Below are 21269 nucleotides of genomic sequence, written 5' to 3' on the forward strand. Positions count from 1 at the left end.
GGTCTTGACAAGAGGGTGGCTTTCCCTGGAGACTGCATCTCTTGTCTAATGTTATAGGAGTTGGGTGTGTGAAAGACTCAGGGTATCTTTGCATAGTCTCTGCACCTTCCTAGTGCTGGCTATGTTGTGCAGGACAATGAGGGCCCATGATTTCTCAGGGTGTTAGTCTCTTGCACCCGCATGCCCTCACAGTGGCTTCATTGGAAATGGCCTCCAGGCTTCTCTTGGTCTCTAAAACCGAAACACATTGGTTCTTCGGAGGATAGCCCAGGAGGAACAAGATGAAGCCTTGGGGAAAGGCCTCTTTGAGCAATGCAGTCCTACAGTAAACCAAAACCAAGTGTGGTTTGGGGCGTATACCATGCCTGTTTTCAAGTCACTCGAATAGCTGACCCCCAGCTTCTGTAAAAGCTGCTCTCTCTGTTTGGGGTTTAACTTGGTAGCCCCGAGGAGCAGCAGTAGAGGAGGTATCTCAGGTCCCTGTCAGGACCAGACCTAACCTCTGCAGAGTAGACAGCGGGGACCCCAGGTTGCTGCCTCTCGCTGGCAAAATTCCATTTGCTTCTCTTAGGGTTTTGTTCTGCTTTTAGATTGTATGCACTTCACAGACAACTCCCATTTCCTGGAAGGAGGCAGCCCCTTACCTGCCTCTGGCTTTTGTAGTGGTTGGCCAGCCTAGGGAGGCCACCTGCCTGAGAAAGCTGTGCATTTTGTGCTTGGCCCCACTTGCTGCTGACAAGTCATGAAGGCCAGAATTCGGTGGTATGATGTCCACCAAGGCAGGGTGTTGAGTGTAGGGTGTGAACTCCTTGTGATGCTGTTGTTAAGACTACCAAACACAGGGGCTGGAGAGATGGCCCAGTGGTTAAGAGCACAGTCTGCTCTTTCAAATGGGCCCAGGTTCAATTCCCAGCAACCACATGGCAGATCACAACTGTCTGTAATGCCAATTCCAGGGGATTCCGGTACTGGGATTACAGGTGTGCATCACCATGCTCAGCTATACATAAGTCTTTAAAAAAGAAAGAGGGCTGGAGAGATGGCTCAGCCATTGAAGGCTAGGCTCACAACTGGAAGGAAGGAAGGAAGGAAGGAAGGAAGGAAGGAAGGAAGGAAGGAAGGAAGGGAGAGAAAGAAAGTTAGTTTTGGAGTCAGGTGTTGGTGGCACTTGCCTTTAACCCCCATATTCCGGAGGCAGAGGCAGGTGGGTCTTTGAGTTCGAGGCCAGCCTGATCTACAGGGTAAGTTTCAAGACTGCCAGCAGGGATACACAGAGAAACCCTGTCTCAAAAACAAACAAAAACAAAAACTTTGGTCCTTAAAAATAGTTCCTAGGGAGGGCAAGAAAAAAGCAAGCAGTAACAGGCCTTCAAGAACGCCCGAGAACTCCAGCTTCCACAGAGGAGAGAGTTCAGAGGAGTCGCCTGCCTGGTAGGGGAGAAGGACCTCACTGCCATGATTAGTGGGGTCCCTCTGCCTTTGAAGGCTAAGATGCACAGTTGAGATGGCAACATCACTGAGCAAAGGACCTGCTTTAAGAAAAAGTTCAGGGGCCAGTGAGATGGCGCAAGTGGTAAAGCTCTTGCTGCTCGTGCCTGAGGACCTCAGCTTGATCCTTGTAAACTATGTAAACCTGGAAGAAGGAAACTGGCTTTACAGAGTTGTCCTCGACCTCCGCATGTTCACTGTATACACACATCCACACACACATTTCTGTCTCTCACACATACACGCTCTCTCTCTGAATATTTTAAAAGTGTGTGTCTGTGTGCCTGCCGCCGCCTGCAAAGTGTAAGATGCCTGGGAATGGGAAGTATAGGCAGTTGTAATGTGGGTGCTGAAATTGAACTCAGATCCTCTGCAACAGCAGTATGTGCCAGCCCTCTATTTAAAAAAAAAAAAAAAATTAAGACAAGGACTCTATGTAGCTGACCTGGAACTTACAGAGATCTGCCTGCATCTCTATTCCAAGTGCTGGGATTAAAAGTATGTATTTCCACACCCATCTAAATAGAAAACTGTAAAAGCCCCACCCTGCAGCCTCTTAGTGAGTTCTCCTCCAGTAGGGTAAAGGACTTCAGAAGCAAGTTCTCTACAGCCAGGCCTTGTCTTTTAAAGATTTATTTATTTTATGTCTATGAGTGCTCTGTCTGCATGTACACCTTCGTGCCAGAAGAGGGCACCAGATCTCAATGTAGATGGTTGGGAGCCACCATGTGGTTGCTGGGAATTGAACTCAGGACCTCTGGAAGAGCAGCCAGTGCTCTTAACCCCTGAACCATCTCTCCAGCCCCAGGCCATTTTCTATACACAGAGTAAACTCCATTCATTTTGTTGCCTTCCTAGTCACAGGCATCCTCAGCAAGTGTCATTTTTCTATTGATGAGACTGGGAAGACAGACAATAGGGTGAAAAAGGCCAGGTGTTTATGACCAGGAGGGTAGTGTCTTTAGCTCCACTATAACCGTCTGGCTCCTGGACCTGGCTATCACTCCGAGGAAATGTTTTATAACGTAATAATGAGTGAGGAACTACATTATCTCCAGTCCCATCAACAATATCTGAAATCCCCTTGACAACATCATGGTGTACACCTGTCTGGCCAGTGCTTAGGGTATTGAATTGGGAGGACTTGTAAGTCTGAAGCCAACTTGGGCTTCATAGTAAATCAAATCACAAAACAACTATCTTAAAGAGAAAATCAAAATTCCAGCAGCATTTTAGTTTTTACTTTGGGGTACTAGGGACTGGACCTAGGGACTTACACATGCTAGGCAAACACTACTGCCTAGCTCATCCCCGACTCTCTAGTTTTATAATGTATGCATGTAGACACACATATGAGTGTTTGCCTGCATGTATATATGTGCATTCAGTACATGTCTGATATCCATGGAGGCCAAAAGAGGGCACTGGATTTTCTGGAACTGGAGTTACAGATGGTTGTCACCACCATGCAGGTGCTGGACACCAAACCTGGGGCCTCTGCAAGAACAATAAGCACATTTAACTACCGAGCCATCTCTCCCATGCCCCCATTTCTCTTTTTACTTCTTATTTTGAGACAGGGTCTCACTAACCAGTCTAGACTGGCCTTGAACTTGTAATTCTCTTGCCTGGGCTTCAGTTGGGTTTATAGGCCTTCACAACTAGGCCTGGCCTGGCGGCCAGAAGCATTTAAGAAACGGCGTGTGTGTCTGTTCCTGAAATGTTCATGAAGACGTGGTGGTTTGCAGCTTTCTGCCTTAGTTCTGTTTTATGCACAGTTTCAAAGGACGAAGCATTTTCTGCCTCCTTTGTCTGTGTGTGTGTGTGGGGGGGTGTTGGGGAAGTGAACCCAGGGCCCACAGCGCATGCTAGGCAAGAGCTATGCCACTCAGCCACACCTTAAGCCTAAGTTCTTAATGATTGAGCCATCTCTTAAACCCAGATAAAATGGTTTTTGAGATCAGATTTTCACACTAGCCTAGGATGCCATGGAACTCACTATGTAGCTCAAGCTGGCCTCAAATGTGAACTGATCCTTCTGCCTTAGCTTTCCAGGGTCTGGAATTCTGGGTGTGCATCCCATACCCAGTTTAGATGCAGATTATTTTAAATTTTTTTTAAACAAAGTATTTTTTCAATTTATTTATTTATTTACTTATACAGCATTTTGCCTGCATGTGTGCTTACACACCAGAAGAGGGCACCAGATCTCACTAGATGGTTGTAAGCCACCATGTGGTTGCTGGGAATTGAACTCAGGACCTTTAGGAAGGCCAATGTTCTTAACCTCTGAGCCATTTCTCCAGCCCTAGATGCAGATTTTTAAAAATTACTTTTTGGATATACTTATGTTATACAATGTGTATGATTGTTTTGCCTACATCTATGTCTATATGACATGTGCATGCCTGGTGCCAGAGGAGGTCAGAAGAGACCTTCAGATCTCCTGGAACTGGAATAATGAACTGATGTGAACCACTATGTGGGTGAGGAGAATTGACCCCAGGTCCTCTGCAAGAGCAACAAGTGCTGTTAACTGCTGTGCTAGCTCTCCAGCTCCTTAGATGCAGATTTCTTTAAAATTTGTTTTTATTTATGTATCTTGTGTCTGTGTCTGTGAGTATATGCCACGTGTGTGAAATGTGCCTTTGGACAACAGATGAGGGTATCAGAACACCTGGAGTTGGAGTTCCCCGCCAGGATGAATGCTAGGAACTGACTGAACTCAGGTCTTTTGGAAGAGATAAAAGTACTCCTAACTGAACCATCTCTATAGCCATAATTCTTTTCAATTTTTATATTTAGTTTATTTACTTTATATCCTTAGGGTGCCCATCTATCCCCTCCTCCCAGTCTCCCCTTCCTCTTCTTCCTCCTTCCCCCTCTCTTTCCACCCCAGTAAGGGGATCCCCTCCCCCGTATCAACCCTTCCCAGCACATCAAGTCACATCAAGACTGAGTACCTCTTCATCCCCTGAGGCCAGGCCAGGCAGCCCTGCCGGGGGGAAGTGGTCCAAAAGCAGGCAATAGAGTCCACGTTAGAAACAACCCCACCTCCACTTACCGGGTGCTCCACGTGCAGACCAAGCCTCCCGTCAGCTACACGTGTGTAGGTATCCTCACTCCAGATCATGCATGCTCTTTAGTTGATGTCTCAATCTCTAAAAGCCCCCATGTCACTGGGCTAGTTGTCTCTGTTGTCTTATTGTGAGGTTCCTGTCCCCTCCAGGTCCCTCCATCTTTCCCCCAACACTTCCACAGAACCCCCAGAGTTTTGCCCCTATAGCCCTATTTTTTTTTTTTTAAATCATGTGTGTGTCTGAATGTTTCAGGAGGTTTTTCCTCCCTGCTGCGTAAACTCTTGGAATAACAACTCATGAGACTCTAGATAATTATTTACAAATATCTAGGCCAAACAGCTAGGCTCTTCTCTGACTACTTCATAACTTAGCTCGTACTAACCTACCTTTTGCCTCCTGGTTTGCTGGTTAGCTGAGCTCAGGGGTCATGCGTCCATCCTCCTCACATCTTGCTGGCAGAATCCCCAAGAGCCTCGATCTATTCCAGAATCCTTGCTACCTGGTGGATGTCCCGTCTCCTGTTTCCTGCCTCAGCTATAGGCCATTCACTTTATTGGTGCTACAGCCATACAATACACAAGGTATTTCTAGTTCAGACGAATGTGCACCTGTTAGTGCAGGTGCCCTCAGAGTACAGAAGAGGGCTTGAGATTTCCCTGGGGCCAGAGTTACGATCTATTGTGAGTCTCATGACACGGGTCCTGAAAATCAAATTTGGTCCTCTCCAAAAGGAGTATATCGTTTTAACCGCAAATGGTGGCACTCACCTTTAATCCCAGCACTTTGGAGGCAGAGGCAGATGGATCTCAGTGAGTTTGAGGCCAACCTAGTCTACAAAGAGAGTTCCAGGACAGCCAGGGCTGTTACACAGAGAAACCCTACCTCAAAACAAGACAACAACGACAACAAGAGCATGTAGTTTTAAACAGAGTCATTCTCCCTAGATGCAGAATTTTCAGAAGCATTAGTCCCTTGTAGTGGGACAGGCCTGTAATCCCAGCATTTGGAAGGCTGACGCAGGAGATCTGAGAGTTTAAAGGTGGTCTAGGCTACACAGTGAGACCCTGCCTCAAAACCAAACCAGGCCAAAAACAAACAACAACAACAACAAAACAAACTAAAAATAAAATCAAAACCCCTCATTAGCAACAAAACTCCAGACCCAGTGGTATACTTCTAATCCTAGGACGACTGCCACAAGTTCAAGGCCAGCTTCCACAGACTGACTATCAGCCAGCTAGATAGAAAGAACCTGTCTTAAAATGAACAAAGTAGCTGGGTGGTGGTTGTGCAGCCCTTTAAACTCAGCCCTTGGGAGGCAGAGGCAGGCAGATGTATGTGATGAGTTCCAGGACAACCAGGGCTACACAGAGAAACCCTGTCTCAAATAACAACTCCTCCAAAAACAACAAAGTGCCTTGCGTTGGACATGTTGAGCAAATGAAGGGAAAAAAAAATCTGTATTTATTCACCCCATGCCTTGGATTGAGTCACACAGGTGATTTCCAGGATGCCATTGTTATCCATAGGCTACAAATGAAGGTCTGCCTGTGTTTATCTTTGCCTGTACCAAAAACAAAAACCTTAAAGTTGCCCAAAATAAACAGTGCTAATTTGGAGGGGTTCCTCTCCACTGATTTCTGTTGCCGTGGTAACTCAGAGCAGCCCAGCTGTGGCTTACATGTGCTACAAGGCTGGCACCAGAATCCACTTGTCTTCCTGGGGGATTTTCCCAAACACTGCATTCCAGGGTGAGGCTACCCCCTCCCCCTCCTCGGGGCATGAGAGACAGGTTGAAGGTGACCTCTTTTTTTATTATTTGTAAACATTCCTGTTATTTATTTGCATATATATGTGTGGGTACAGAGGACAGCTCACAACATTGGAGACTTGGTTTTCTCTCTCCACCATATAGGTCCTGGGGATTGAATTCAGGTGACAGGCCTGGTGGTCTTTACCTGCTGAGTCATCTTGCTGGCCCCTATTAAGGTGTGTGTGCATGCTGTGAGGAGGGGAGCACAAGTGTGTGTGGAGGTCAGAAGACAGCTGTGTGCTCTTAGTTCTCTTCTTCCTTTACAGGGGTTTGAGGGACCAAACTCTGGTTGTGAGGCTGTCAGCGGCTTTACCCATTGAGCCATCTGAGCCATCTCATCAGCCCCTGAAGAAGGCCTTTCCACTTCAACTTTTTTTTTTTTTTTAGTTTTTATTTACTTTTTGTGTATGAATGTGTTGAAGCCAGGTTATTTGCAAGAACAGCCAGTGGTTTAAAATTTTTTTTTACATTGAAATAGATTTTATTAATAAACAATGTTGACATAAGCATACCTATTAAATACAAAAACACTTCTCAACTTGACACTTATTATATTAAAACTGATTTGCCCACCTTATTCACAAGTGTTATAGTTTACAGACTACTTAATTAATATTTTCTCTATTCCTCCTCTTCCTCCCATTGCATGGTTTACACCTCTCTGTGAAACTGATAAGCACAAACACCTTGTCTCTGTTGTCTGAAGTCTTACTCATCTGAAAGGCTTTGTCTGACTGCTAGTATCTGCAGAAGAGCTGGCAGGGGGATCCTAAAGCCAGTGTTTGTGTGTGTGTGTGTGTGTGTGTGTGTGTGTGTGTGTGTTTCTTTTGTTTTTTGAGACAGGGTTTCTTTGTGTAGCCCTGACTGTCCTGGAATTCACAGGGATTCACCTGCCTCTACCTCCTGAATGCTGGGATTAAAGACATGTGCCACCACCGACTGATTGCAGCCATTGTTCTTAACCACAGAGCCATCTCTCCAGGCCCTCAACATTTTTATATCCTCGAAGCATTAGGGACCCAGACCCAGAGTGTGTGAGCTGAGCCTCACTGGAAAGTACTGGTGTCTATGGTCATGGCTTTTTAGCTTCTCTCTGTCTGTATCACTGACTGAGTGGAGGGGAGACAAGATGAAATGATATTTTCTAGAAAAGTACATTAACCATATCATTCTAAGGCCAGCAGCTAATATGATGGCTAAAGTTATGTTTTAAGTTTAAATTGCTGTGCTTAAGAGATCTGTAAAATAAAAATGCCTCTGACCTGAAAGCCCCGCTTGCCCAAGGACGGAGAGCTCCTTGGAATGCTGGAAGCTGCTGTTCAGATGTTTTTACTTCTGTAAACAATCTTGGCTGTCCCAAGTGCACAGGAGGTATGTATGCAGTAAATGCATCAGGTTGTACGCTGGCCCCTGATTGGACAAAGCTGGGAAGTACCGTAGCTTGTAGGTTTTGCTTTTACAAACCCCCTACTAATGTAATTCATGTCCATACTCTGAGAATCCCAGCTACACCACCTGGCCACTGTCTATTGTCTTGGCCAGTATTTAATAAAGCATACTTCAAATTTGGCTAAAAAAAAAAAAAAAAGTGGTAGTGATCTTATTCTCATCCAGCAGGATTACCAATGTATCATTTCATTCTTCTGCCCTGGGACAGACTAAATTTGCTTTGCCTTGGTGAAGCTCTCCAGTGGATTCATAGATCGGCAGTGAGTGGCATTCTGTCAGTCTCTGTCCATGGGCTGAGGTTTCAGGTGCACAGCAATATCTTCTAGAACACTGGACAAGTGGGCCTGGATCAAGACTTACAAGTTGACCACAGCTGTCAGCTGGGTATGGTCCTTGAGGCGCTGCCTTTGGGACACATCACGCTTTTGCTTGGATGCAGGTAGTTCTACTCTGGCCCCATAGATCGAAAGATGACCTGAGATCCTTCATTAGCTCCTAGACTATACAACAGTACTCAAGGAAGATGCAGGCTACAGATCTCCAGGCCTGGGATGGAAGAGCTGGCGCCAGACTCCAGTCACCCTGGCACTTGACAAGCGATGCTCTAGGCTTGAGGAGATATGACGTTCCTTCTGCATCCCTCCATATGCCCATATGGATCTCAGTTCTTCTTCTCTGTGCCAAGGAAGCTTGGAAACCCATAGTGCAGTTGTGAGATGGCAGCCAAAGAAGGAAGAAGGAACACTTGTATAAAAATATGAAGAATTACTGAGCATTGTGGTCCATAGCAGTAATCCTACTACATAGGAGTCTGAGGTAAGAGGATTGTCAAGATGTAAAGGCCAAGTCTGAGCTATAGAGAAAGAGACTGTTTCAAAAAAACCAAAAAGCAAAACAAAACAAAAAAAACCCAACCAAACAAAAAATACAGCAGGGCATGGTGGCACATATTTGTAATTCCTGAACTCTAAAAGAGGAAGCAGGTCATTCTAAGCCACTTAGCCAGTTCAATGTCTACTTGAGACTCTGTCTGTAAATAAGTAAATAAAATTGACTTTGAAGGGAAATATGGTGGTGCTTTTACTCCCAGCTCTTGGGAAACTGAGGTAAGAGGATTGGTATAAATTTGAGGCCAGCCTGAGCCAAACATAGAGAATCATACCAGTCAGGGCTACATAGCAAGACCCTGCTTCCAAAACAATAATAATTAATTCCCTACGTAATTACATAGTATTTGGACAATGAGGCGAATGGGCAGAAACTGATGGGTGCTATAGACAGGACATTCTGATTTGTGGCCACAGCTCTCCTGCAGGCAGTTCTCCTGCCCCAGGCCCTGTGAGTGGGAAAGGGTGTGGAGGGGAGGAGGGGAGGCACGGTGGGTGGAGAGCGTGGAGGCTGGAGATGCTTCGTCTTCCCAGGGAGACAGGGGCAGGTTGAGCAACTTCAGCATGCGATGTTAAAATAAGAAAATCATCAAATCCTCAGGCTGAGTCAGGAGGAATTAAACTCTGCCTTACAAACTCACCCTCTATTTTTACTCAAAGGAATGTACTTTGCCAAATTTGAAGGTGAGAAAAAAAAATCCTTCCCACTAAATAAAATATCAGTAAACACGAGAGGCTCTGTGCCCTTGACTGCTGGAGGCTCCAGGGGTGTGTGTGATAGGGACCTAAAATTGGCTTCTCACTTAAGTGTGCTCGTCAAATACGAAATGTTAACCTAGCTTTCAAAATTACAAATTAAAAGTATCTCAGGGTTGGATGGCTCAGTGGCTAAGAGCACTTGCTGCTTTTCCAGAGGATCTGAGCACCCATGTCAGGTGGCTCAATTGTAACTCCGGCTCCAGGGCATCCACACCCTTTTCTGGACTCCTGAGGTACCCACATGCATGTAGCATATAAACACGGCAGGAATTTATTCATTTACTTACTCATTCATTGACCAGGACTCAATATATAACCCTTAATGGATTTGGGACTTGCTATGTAGATCCAGCTGGCCTTGAACCTATAGAGATCTTCTGTTCTCTGCCTCCTGAGTACGGGGACTAAAGGCATGTGCCACCATGCCTGGCCACACAAATTTTCAAAAGTGTTTCCCCCTCCCCCCCCCCGAATCATTTGTTTATAGCTTTATTGAGATATAAATAATATGTGATAAACTGCACATATATAGAATTCTAATCTATGTCAACAGTCCTGAAACCACCGTGTAGTGAAGCACCGTGTGTATGCAGAGCCTGAAGAGGCCAGAAAAGGGTGTAAGACCCTCTGGAAATGGAGTTACAGATGGTTGTTAACCGCCCACGTGGATGCTGGGAACAAAGCTGGCTGACCTGGAAAGTGCTATATAGTCCAGGCCGGCTCGCAAATGCTGGGATGGAAGGTGTGTACAATCATGCCTGACCAAAAAATATGGTGTTTGCCTTTAATCTCAGTGCTCCCTAGGCAGAGGCAGACAGATTTCTGTGAGTTCTGGACAGCTTGGTCTACAGAGCAAGTTTTAGGATAGAACCAAAAAAAAAAAATTTTTTTTTTTTGTTTTGTGTTTTTGAGAGGATTGGTATGAAGCCAATCCTATATAGCCTTGGACCTAGATGTGTTTCAAGTGTGGGTGCTGTGTCCCATGTGTGTCAGTAGGTGGCAGAGAAGGGAGAAACTGTCTATTCTCAGTGTTCTGTGAACATCTGAACGATTAGTAGCCTAATACTCCCTGAAAAAAGCAAGTCTGAGACGAGACGACCAGTGTCCGGTGTCTCGAAGGTCTGGCTGGGCTCGCAGAGTGAGGAGTGAGCCAGAGACAAGAGGAATCCCCCTTGGGACTGACAGCGGCTGAGGGGGTGGTGAAGGGAGTGAGCCCAATACAGATGACTCCCCTCCCACCATGGGAGCCATTCAAGCTGGGGGAGAAGTGAGCCCAAGACCACCATCAATCAGGCACCATAGGACCCAGAAGGAAGCCTGAGAAGAGCATCAATCCAGCGCCAGGTAAGTCTGGGTACGGGCAGACCATGCCCAAGATGACGCCCCTGCCGGTGCCATAAGTCACAGGTGAGGCATGGAACTCCTAAGACCACTCCTCAGATGACCACAGACCTTCAGAGACCCTGGGCACCTTAAGAGTTGGAGAATTGGAAGAGAAAGAGAAACGGAAGGATATGATGAGGAGAGGCAGAACTTGAGGAGAGGCAGAAATGGTGGAGTCTATAGGATAGTGAGAAACAGCCTGATGTGAGCAGATGCTGCTGCTGCTTAGGACCATGGTGGGGTCCTGGCCTGTGCCATCACTGGAGCCATGTCTGGGTCCACGGCCCTGCAGCATCAGGGGTCTGTTACCACCCAAGGCCAGGAGGACATCTCTAGTCTGGGTTGCTGACTGGGAGCATTTTGATGCCTGAGAGCTGTGCAAAACTGGTCCCACCTCTTGCCTGGGTATCTTGGGAGAACTGACCCTGGCTAGGGTCATGAGAGCAGGAGAGCAGGCCCTACTCCTCACCAGCTGTCACACTCCGGAAAGCAGGCCCTGCACTCTGCCTGGGCAGCACAGTACAGCTGACCCTGGTGGCGGGGGCATGAGTGAGATGGCTCCAGGGTGTGAGCATGGGACAGCTGGCCCCACAATTTGTCTGCCATGCTTGTGACTGACATGGGCGAGCAAGGTGCTCTCCTCCAAGCTCGCCCCAACCACCTATTGCATGGCCCTGGAGTCATGGGAGCAGGAGAACTGTCCCTGTCCCTCACCTGATGCAGCACTAGGGAGAGCAGGCTCTGCACCTCACCTGGGCATCACAGTAGAGCTGGCCCTGATGGTGTGGGCATGGATGAGCCAGCCTCTAAGCGCATGAGAGCTGGAAAGCTGGCTCTGCCCCTTGCTGGTGGCAGAACTGGATGGGCCAGCTGGGGCAGGGCAGGAGAGCTGGCCCTGGTAATGTGGGAACAGGAGAGCTGGCAGGCTGACCAGCTCAGATACTTCTCAGGCCCAGATCCAGGGCTTTGAATCGGCCCACTCCAACATCTACAGCCCCGATTAACTGCTGGAGTATGTGAAGGAGCCAGTCCTACAGATCCAAAATTATAGGATCTCCAGGACACAGGGAAACAACAGGATATCCGAGAGGAGTCCCAGGGAGGCCATAGTATTAAAAGAGTAGCAGAAGCCTGAGGCCTCATACCAGACCAACAAGCTCATTGCAATGGACGTTAGCAAACAAAGACGTGTGGACACACTGTGGGCCACACTGTGACAAACTACAGCTTGTTTATTGATTCATTATTTATTCGTTGTTTATTTACTGTATTCTGAGCCTGTGTGAGCACATGTGTGTCTGTCATGGGGTGTGTGTAGAGGTCAGAGGACAACTCTCAGGTGTCAGTTCTCTTCTTCCATTCTGTGGGTTTTATTGCTGTGGTAAACATCATGATAAATGCAACTTATAAAAGAAAGTATTTATTTATTTTGGTTTTTTGAGACAGGGTTTCTCTGTGTAGCCCTGGCTGTCTTGGACTCACTTTGTAGACCAGGCTGGTCTGGAACTCTCAGAGATCCACCTGCCTCTGCCTTTCAAGTGTTGAAGTTAAAAGCATGTACCACCATGCCTGGTTAAAAGAAATTCCTTAATTTGGGGTTCACAGTTTCCGAGGGTTAGAGTGCATGACCACCGTGGTGGGGAGCATGGCACAGGCATGCAGGCAGACATGGTACTAGAGCTGTAGTGAGCGTTCACATCTTGAGACATAACAAGGAGGCAGAAACATACACTCCCTCCAACAAGCCACACCTCCTAATCCTTCCCAAACAGTTCTACCAACTAAGGACCAAGTTTTCAAACACTTGAGCCGAGGGAGGCCATTCTCACTCAGAGCACCACAATATCCAGGAAAGTTAACCTTCCTCACTGTGTGAGAGCACCTGAGAGAAGCACCTGAAGGACAGGAAGACTTGAGGTGATGTTTTTAGAGGGTTCAGTCCAGTTTTTTGGTCCCATGCTCTTGGCAGAGCACAGCAGAAGAACAGGTTCTTACGTCATGGCAGATGGGAGTCAGGGGAGACAGAAAGACAGACAACATTCACCCACGCATGGATCCATATACTCTATGAATCCACCCCTAGGGCCCCACCTTTTAACGTTCCAGAACATCCCAAAATAGTGCACCATCATCTGGGGACCTAGGTTTCAGCACACACACACACACACACACACACACACACACACACACACACACACACAATGTAGGCAACAGTCATTTAGTTCATGATTGGCCTCCAATTTATTATGAAGCCAAGGATAGCCTTCTACAGTCTGTTGCTTCTGCTTCCGCTTCCAAAGTGCTGAGATTATATGGGTGTACCACCATACTTACCACTTTTTTCCTCTTTTTGTTCCTTTTGTGGATAAATTTTGGGAGCACAGGCTTTTGCAAATGTCAGGGAAGCAGTGATCATCTTCAGCCTAGTTCTCCAGATACTTTGGTTTGTACATTTATTCACGTAATATTCTTTCTGTTCTGGGCATTGTTGCTTCTTTATGTGTGTGTGTGTGTGTGTGTGTGTGTGTGTGTGTGTGTGTTTAAGACAGGGTTTTTCTGTGTAGCCCTGGCTGCCTTGCAACTTTTTCTGTAGACCAGGCTGGCTTTGAACTCTAAGAGATCTATCTGCCTGCCTCTGCTTCCCAAGGACTGGAATTAAAGGCATGTGCCACCACCACCCAAGGCACTATTTATTTTTTTAAAAAATCAAATAAGGGGCTGGAGAGATGGTTCAGTGGTTAAGAGCACTGCCTGCTCTTCCAAAGGACCCGGTTCAATTCCCGGCCCCCACAGGGCAGCTCACAACTGTCTGTAATGCCAATTCCAAGGGATCTGACACCTTCACACTAATGCACATAAAATAAAGTTAAATAAATACAAATTTTAAAAACAAATAAAAATAAAAGAAAATTTGCTTATTTACTTGTGTATGTGTAGGTGTGTGTACATGTATGTGTGTGTATGCTTGTGCCACTGCTCATCTGTGGAGGTCAGAGGACAATTTGCTGGCTGTTTTGATTTTTGAGACTGAGTCTCAGGCTCACAGGGAACTATCTATGTAGTTGAGGATGACTTTGAATCTCTAATTGTCCTAAGAATCGCGATTATAGGTGTGATTCACTATGCCCAGTGGGGCAGCTGATAATTTTATATCTCTAGACACATTTCCTCAGTTTAGGCCTGCAACACCTTTATTTTGCAAGGTGGCCTTCTACTAGTTTATTTCTGTCCACTTGCTCCCATGCTCCCATGTTCATCCTTTCCATGGCATTCAGAATAATTTCTCTTTCCAATGCAGATGGGACCACTCTCTAAAGCATTAAGGTCTCCCCATCCCCAGTTCCTCCAACCAATACAGGCAATTGCAGCTACAGTTGATTACCTACCAGAACTAGATGGTGGGAACCTACTGTTGAAGACACAACCAGGACAGAGTGAAATAAAGCTGTAGGGGGTGCTTCATCCAAGCCGGCTCGTTCTCTTAGTGACAGGAAGTGCTATGCAGGCTACCTTGGGAGAACAGTCATGAGCGGTCTCACTCAGCCATGGACCCTGAATATTACATTATTGGTTGGGCAGACAAGATGTACCTGTCAGTACAATAGTGGCAAATTTGTTGCAGGAGTTACCAACTACTTTCTGATTGGAATTGTGACCCACCCCATGGGAAGGAATTCATATCTGCTACCATAAATTGGTCAAGAGCCTGTGGCTGAGGGCAGGATGAGTGTAAGAACTGGAGGATGCAGAGGAGTGCTGCGGAAAGCTGTTTCCGGACGTGACTTAACCATTGTGAGTGTGAACTCACAGAAGCTATGATTATCTGTGCATTGTAGTTCTATCATGGATGATCCAGGGGCTCATTAAAACCTCACTTCTCCCTGAGGGACCACTGGCAGTTAATGGAGGAAGAGAGAGGAAGGAATCATTTTATAAAGACCCCACCCTATATCTCACGGGCCAGTGGAATCAGGGAAGAATTACATAATGGGTTGAGGAATGGCTGGATACGCAGGAGGCTGGCCTCTGTCTTGTATAAGGACATGTCAACAGTCAGCAAGCCTGGCTGTGATGATCTTTTGCAAGCAGACACAGGTGGTCTTACACACGTGACAGCTGTCTGCTCTGAGGCTAGTGCTGTACAAAAACTTAATGACTTTTTGTTTGTTTGTTTGAAACAGGGATTTTCTGTGTAGCCCTGGCTTTTCTGGAACTCAGATATCCACCTGCCCCTTCCTTTCAGGTCCTGGGATTAAAGGTGTGCACCACCATGTCCAGATAATGCATTTTTCTTTTTTAAAGACTACAACAGCTCTACTTCCAGGCTTACACCTGTATCAGGAAGCTGAGGCAGGAGAATCTTGACTTGAAAGTTACCTAAGGGTGTGTGTGTGTGTGTGTGTGTGTGTGTGTGTAGAGAGAGAATGCCTATCTCCTTTTAGCAAATGTTCATTATTATAATTACATGTGTGACAGAGGTGTTGGAGGGAGTGCATGTCTGATCTGATGGTGCCACCGTGGAGGACAGGAGACGTTGTGCAGTTAGTTCTTTCCTTCCTTCCTTCCTTTTTTTTTTTTTTTTTTTTTTCAGGCAGAGTTTCTCTGTGTAGCCTTGGCTGTTCTGAAATTACTTTTGTAGACCAGGTGGGCCTTGAACTCACAGAGATCCACTTGCCCCTGCCTCCCTGAGTTCTGGGATTAAAGATGTGTTCCACTGTGCCTGGCTCCAGAAAGGACTTTCTATGCCAGCCCCAGCTCCCTAATAATGACATGCTGACTTAATATATTTATTAGTCGATTATGGCACTAAGCTGGGCAGATTCTGAGTTATTTTAACCAGGCAATGTTGGCCTGTCCTACATCCCAGCCACATGACCTGCTAACTGCCCTTCCTAGTCTCATCCTGGCACTTGCTTCTTCATCCAGGGATCTCTGCCTCTCTCTCTTTGGTCCCCACCTGGGACCTTCTCACTCTCTGCTCTGAAGTCCCACCTCCTAATTCTGCCTCAGTTTATTGGCAATCAGCTTTTTATTAAAACCAGTCAGAAGGGGATGGAGAACAATACAAAACATCGAGGTAAAGATGCTCCATAAAAATGCCAGGGCCAAAGTCCAGCCCACAACGAGATCTGTCCAGCACAGAAATGCACATTTGAATAATACAAGAACAATCTTTACACAGTGCACAAAAACGTCACTCCAACAGCCTACAAAGTGAGTTTGACATCGCGTTTGTTGGGGGAAGAAAGATGCGGACAATGAAAAAATGAATTTCAGTGGCTTGAGAGATTGCTCAGTGGTTGAAGGCAGTAAGCCTCCACAGGCACCAGGCACACATATGGTGCAGACACATATATATATACAGAAAAAATATTCATACATATAAATTAAATCTTTAAAAATTAATTTAAAGCCTGCCAGGCTTTTTATTTTCCCCAAATGGCAGAAATCTAAAACTGTACAACTTTTTGTTAAACATTCTGGTAGATTCTTTAAATATGAAATGTTCAGAGGGGCTGGAGAGATGGCTTAGGGGTTAAGAGTGTGTATGTATACCACTTTTGCAGGGGATTTTAGCTCAGTTCCCGGCACACACACAAAGAGCTTACAACTGCTTGTAACTGCAGCTGTAGGGTGATCTGATGCCTCTGATCTCTGTAAGTGTCTGCACTCATTTGTGCGCACGCGCGCGCGCGCGCGCGCACACACGCACACACGCACACACACACACACACACACACACACACACACACACAGCTAAAAAGAATAAAATTTAAAAATCTTCCCAGACTACACGACTCAGCCATTCTGCGACTAATAAAAGGTCTTCCTGGGCAGGGAATTTCTAGTTTGGAATGGTAGGCATTGCAACTGAAATTATTAGAGCAAAACTTTTGGCTCTAGCATCCCTCACAGGCTCGGCCACCCTTGCAGATAGGCCAATTCAAGATGAGAGTGGTGGAAAGCAGAGGAGGGAAGACTCTTTTCATTTGGACACAACGGAAAGAAGGGACAGAGATTCAGTGATCCTAAGTCCACCTTTGGTGCCAGGGAAGACTGATCATAGTTAACCTTAATCATGTCCAGGTCTGATTGATCCTGTGTCAGTTCTGGTTCTGCAAGGTGGTCATGCAGCCTGCCATCACTTGAAGGGAGTAATCTGGTTCTCTCTCTCTCTGGGACAGGGTTTTTCTGTGTAGCCTTGGCTGTCTTGAACTCACCTTGTAGACCAGGCTAGCCTGGTCTCAGCGATCTGCCCACCTTTGCCTCCCGGAACACTGGGATCAAAAGCATGCACCGCCTCATCTGGCTTCAATCTAGTTCTCATGCGATGATCGTCTGTGCTCCAGGGTGTGGCCTTACCATGCAGGGTTAGAGCAGTGACTTATCTTTTTGCCTTCAGTCTTGTCTGTCTGAGTAAGGAGTCCATACTTTTTTTTCCAGCAAAAGTAGGTGCTGCTACTTCTCTTTTTCTTCTTTGTTTTGCTTTTGTGTCTGGCCTGAGACTGATGTCAGTTCTGGTTCATTCTCATGTGTGGACAATTATGTGTGCCTGTGTCTGTGAAGGTCAGAAACTGACATCTTCAAAGTGTCTAGTGTCTTCCTCAATCACTCTCTACCTTTTGTGTGTGTACGTATGTATACGTATATGTGTGAGATGTGTATGGTATATGCACACATGTGTGGACATGGGTGTGTGTGTGTGTGTGTGTGTGTGTGTATGTGTGCACTTAGGCCAGAAGAAGGTGCCAGGTATCTTTTCTATTACTTTCTACCTTGGTTCTTTGGCAGGCTTTCTCAATGAAGTTAGAGATGTAATTTTTCAACGAAGCTGACAGCTACCTAACCCCAGCAATCCTTCTGTCTCTATACCTTTGAGGGCTGAGGTGATAGGAGGCTACAGGACCACACTTAACTTTAACATTTGTATTGGGATTTGAACTTGGTCCCTATGATTGCACAGCAATTGCTCTTAACTACTGAGCCATTTCTCCTTTCTTACTTTTTGTTTAATTTTAGACATTTAAAAATTTTATTTTGGGTGTATGAGTGTTTGCCTGCATATGTATTGGTGTACACGTGTGTGCCTGGTACTTGAGTAGGCCGGTAGAGGGCATCCTGGAATTGGAGTTACACATGGTTGTGAGCTGCCTTATGGGTGCTGGGAATGGAACCTGGGTCCTCGGGAAGAAAAGACAGTGCTCTTAATCACTGAGTCATCTCTCCAGCTCGCTACCTTATTTTTTGAGACAGTTTTTCACTGAACTTGGAGCTCACAATTCATTGAGGTTGGCTGGTTAGCATGCCATGGAGATCCTCCTGCATCTGCCCCCTTAGTGCTGGGATTATAGGCATACACTCAGTTGTTCAGATGGGTGCTAGAATCTGAACTCAGGGTCTCATAATCGCAGGGCTGTAGCTTTATTGACTGAACTACCTTTCATAAACAGCCCGTTACTTGGTCCACACAGGAAGGCATGCATTCTCCATGCTGTTGTTCTGTTTGGGCACACAAACCATGGAAGCCATAAATATTGTTCTTAGCATTGGCACACAACAGCAACACCTGCTCCTCAGACAACCAGCCTTCTGGTCTGACTGAGAACACCAAAGGACAGGTGGACACCTACCATGACATCCCTAAATAGAAAGGCTGACCCTCACTGTAACTTCCTCTGAGAATGTTAGCTGGCCAAAGGCAATTTCCAGTCCGTGCATTAGATGGAAGTGACTTTCTTCTTCCAGTTTATTTTTCTCAAAAAAGCATACGGTTCTTACAAGAAAATGAGACTACGGTTTGGGGAGGGGACCACATCACCTTCCTTTTCCCACAGCCAGCTGCACAAAGCCTCCTATTATGTGCTGGGAATTTTGCCACGGGGGATGACTCAGTAGATGAGCCGGCTGTACACCTGGAAACAGTCAAGTTTTTAGCTTTTGTCAAAACTGCACCATACTTACCTGAGGTGCCCACGAATTAAAAACTGGTTCATACTTTTCCCTGAGGGCTAAATTTAGTTCTTGCCCAGATGCACCTCATCTGCTTCCAACTGCTCTGCATCCCTGCCCATGACCCTCTGATGATGGCAGCGGCATTAGTTGGCAATACTGGTGGTCAGCGCTGGATACCAAATTTTAAAACCTCCTGTGCAAAGGTTGGTGGGGCCAGTCTGTAATCCAAGGCAGGAGGATAGGAGTTAAGGGGTTGCCTAGGCGGCACGAGCTCCTGTTTCAAAAAGACAACAAACAACATGTCAAACAAAAACAAGATCTGTGGCCCTGTACTTCACTGTATGCTCCTGTGGATGAATGTGTGAGCTCTCAGATCCTGCTCTTGGGTGGCTTAGTATTCTGGTCTGTACCACCAGGTTATGAAGAAGTCAAACAGGAGGGACTAGCAGCTTCTCTGGGATATGGGCATGTTTGGTTTCCCAATCAGCAAGAGTTTACCAAAGCCTATTCTCAGGCGCCTCTTCCTACGTCGCTCGTCGCGCTCGCGTAAACTACAGAGAACATCCGAATGGGGCTAAAACTGCGCCCGCTTCGAACCCACCTTTATAGCAACCCCATGGAGGCGTGTTCAGGCTACAGGACGTGCTGACGTCATGCGCGACGGAGGGCGGTCCGGCGCCGGCGCCGGCGTCCCTCACTGGGTCCCTTCGCTCCAGCCCTCAGGCTTCATCCTCTGTTGCCCGGCCGGTACCTGTATCCCGCCGTCCGCTCCCCGCTGCCGGGTCTTTACATCGTCCGGGCCACGCCATCGCCATGGGCTCGCGGCAGCCGCGCTGCGGGGCCGGGAGCCGCTAAGGTGCGGTGCGAAGATGGGCGAGGGCGGAGCAGGGCCCGAGCGCCAGCCCCAGCAGCCCGGGCGCCCCGCGCGCGCCCGCCCGCGTCGCCGCGGGGATGCCCGCGCCCGCCGCCGCGCCCTGAGCGCCTTTGTCTGCCTTCCGCGCCTCTCGCATCATCCCTAGTTTAGCCGGCGCCGGATCATGGAGCTGAGCCAGCCGATCTCCCTGTCGGAGCACGACAAGCCGGCGTCTGGGCCCCAGCGCGGGGTCAAGGGGCCGGTGGGGCCCGACGCTCCTAACGGCTGCTCAGATGAGCCCGAAGAACACGCCCAACTTCAACCGTGGTCAGAGGTACCCAACGCGCCAATCTGCTGGCCCGAAGAGGTAGAGGAGCCTGACGCTCCTAGTCGCTGGGCCAAAGAGCCCAACGCTCCTCTCTGCTGGTTCCAGGAGCCCGACGTATCCTGCCAGTTGGCTAAGGAGCTGGAGGAACCCGACGCCCCTCATTGCTGGCCCCAGGAGCCAGACGCAACCTGCCTCTTGACCAAGGAGCTGGAGGAACCCGATGCCCCTCGCTGCTGGCCCCAAGAGTCAGACGCATCCTGTGTCTTGGCCAAGGAGCTGGAAGAACCCGATGCCCCTCTCTGCTGGCCTCACGATCCAGACGTACCGTGCCACTTGGCCAAGCAGCGGGTGGAACTCGACGCTCCTCTCTGCTGGTCCCAGGAGCCAGACGCAACCTGCCTCTTGACCAAGGAGCTGGAAGAACCTGATGCCCCTCGCTGCTGGCCCCAGGAGCCAGATGCACCGAGCCACTTGGCCAAGGAACTGGAGGAAACCGACGCCCCTCGCTGCTGGCTCCAGGAGTCCGACGTACCGTACCTCTTGGCCAAGGAGTGGGAGGGATCCGACGCACCGAGCCTCTTGGCAGAGGAGCAGGAAGAGCCTGACAGCCCTCGCTGCTGGCCCCAGGAGACGGACACAGGGTGCCTCTTGGCCAAGGAGCCAGAGGAGCCTGACGCCCCTCACCTGTGGTCGGAGGAACCGGATGTACCGTGTCTCTTGGTCGAAGAACCGGAGGAGCCGGATGCATCTCGCTGTTCGCCCGAGGAGCCGGAGGAGCCTGATGCACCCAACTCACCGTGCTTCTGGGTCAACGAATCAGAGGACTCCGACGAACCTCGCTGTTGGTCAGAGGAGCCCCAGGTGCTGTGCCTCTGGCCGGAGGAGCAAAACACAACGCGGTGCTGGCAGGAAGAGCCCGATGCACCCTCCTTCTGGCCGGAGGATCGAGAGGAACCCAGAGTTTCATGTCCCCAGTTCAAAGAGCAGGAGAAACCCAAAGTCCCGTGCAGCTGGCCAGAGGAGCTGGAAGACTGCCGCCCTACGCGGGGCCTACCCCTAGAGCCCTTACCCACCGAGGGGGAGCTGCTGCAGGCATGTCCCGGGCCACCCTCGGATCCAGGCCCGGCATTGTCGCTGCCCAGCGAGCCCGGGACAGCCCAGGAAGAGGGTGCGCGCCTCAGGACGGTGTTCGATGCCCTGGACAGGGATGGGGATGGCTTCGTCCGCATCGAGGATTTCATCCAGTTTGCCACGGTGTATGGGGCGGAGCAGGTAA

General features: G+C 48.0%; 1 protein-coding gene and 1 pseudogene across 2 annotated transcripts in view; both read left to right on the plus strand.

Annotated features, from left to right (window-relative positions):
- Positions 1–10418: 10418 nt before the first annotated feature.
- On the plus strand, positions 10419–10543 carry LOC132646613 (small nucleolar RNA SNORA17; annotated as a pseudogene).
- Positions 10544–19849: 9306 nt separating this feature from the next.
- Rab11fip3 (RAB11 family interacting protein 3) overlaps positions 19850–21269 on the plus strand; it is a 78613-nt gene continuing 77193 nt past the window's right edge. For both annotated transcript variants that reach the window (XM_060363924.1, XM_060363925.1), the window contains exon 1: positions 19850–21265. In XM_060363924.1, coding sequence (XP_060219907.1) covers positions 19850–21265 — 1416 coding nt within the window. The remainder of the gene's footprint in view (positions 21266–21269) is intronic.

Source organism: Meriones unguiculatus, chromosome 11, assembly GCF_030254825.1.
Source record: "Meriones unguiculatus strain TT.TT164.6M chromosome 11, Bangor_MerUng_6.1, whole genome shotgun sequence".
Taxonomy (NCBI): domain Eukaryota; kingdom Metazoa; phylum Chordata; class Mammalia; order Rodentia; family Muridae; genus Meriones; species Meriones unguiculatus.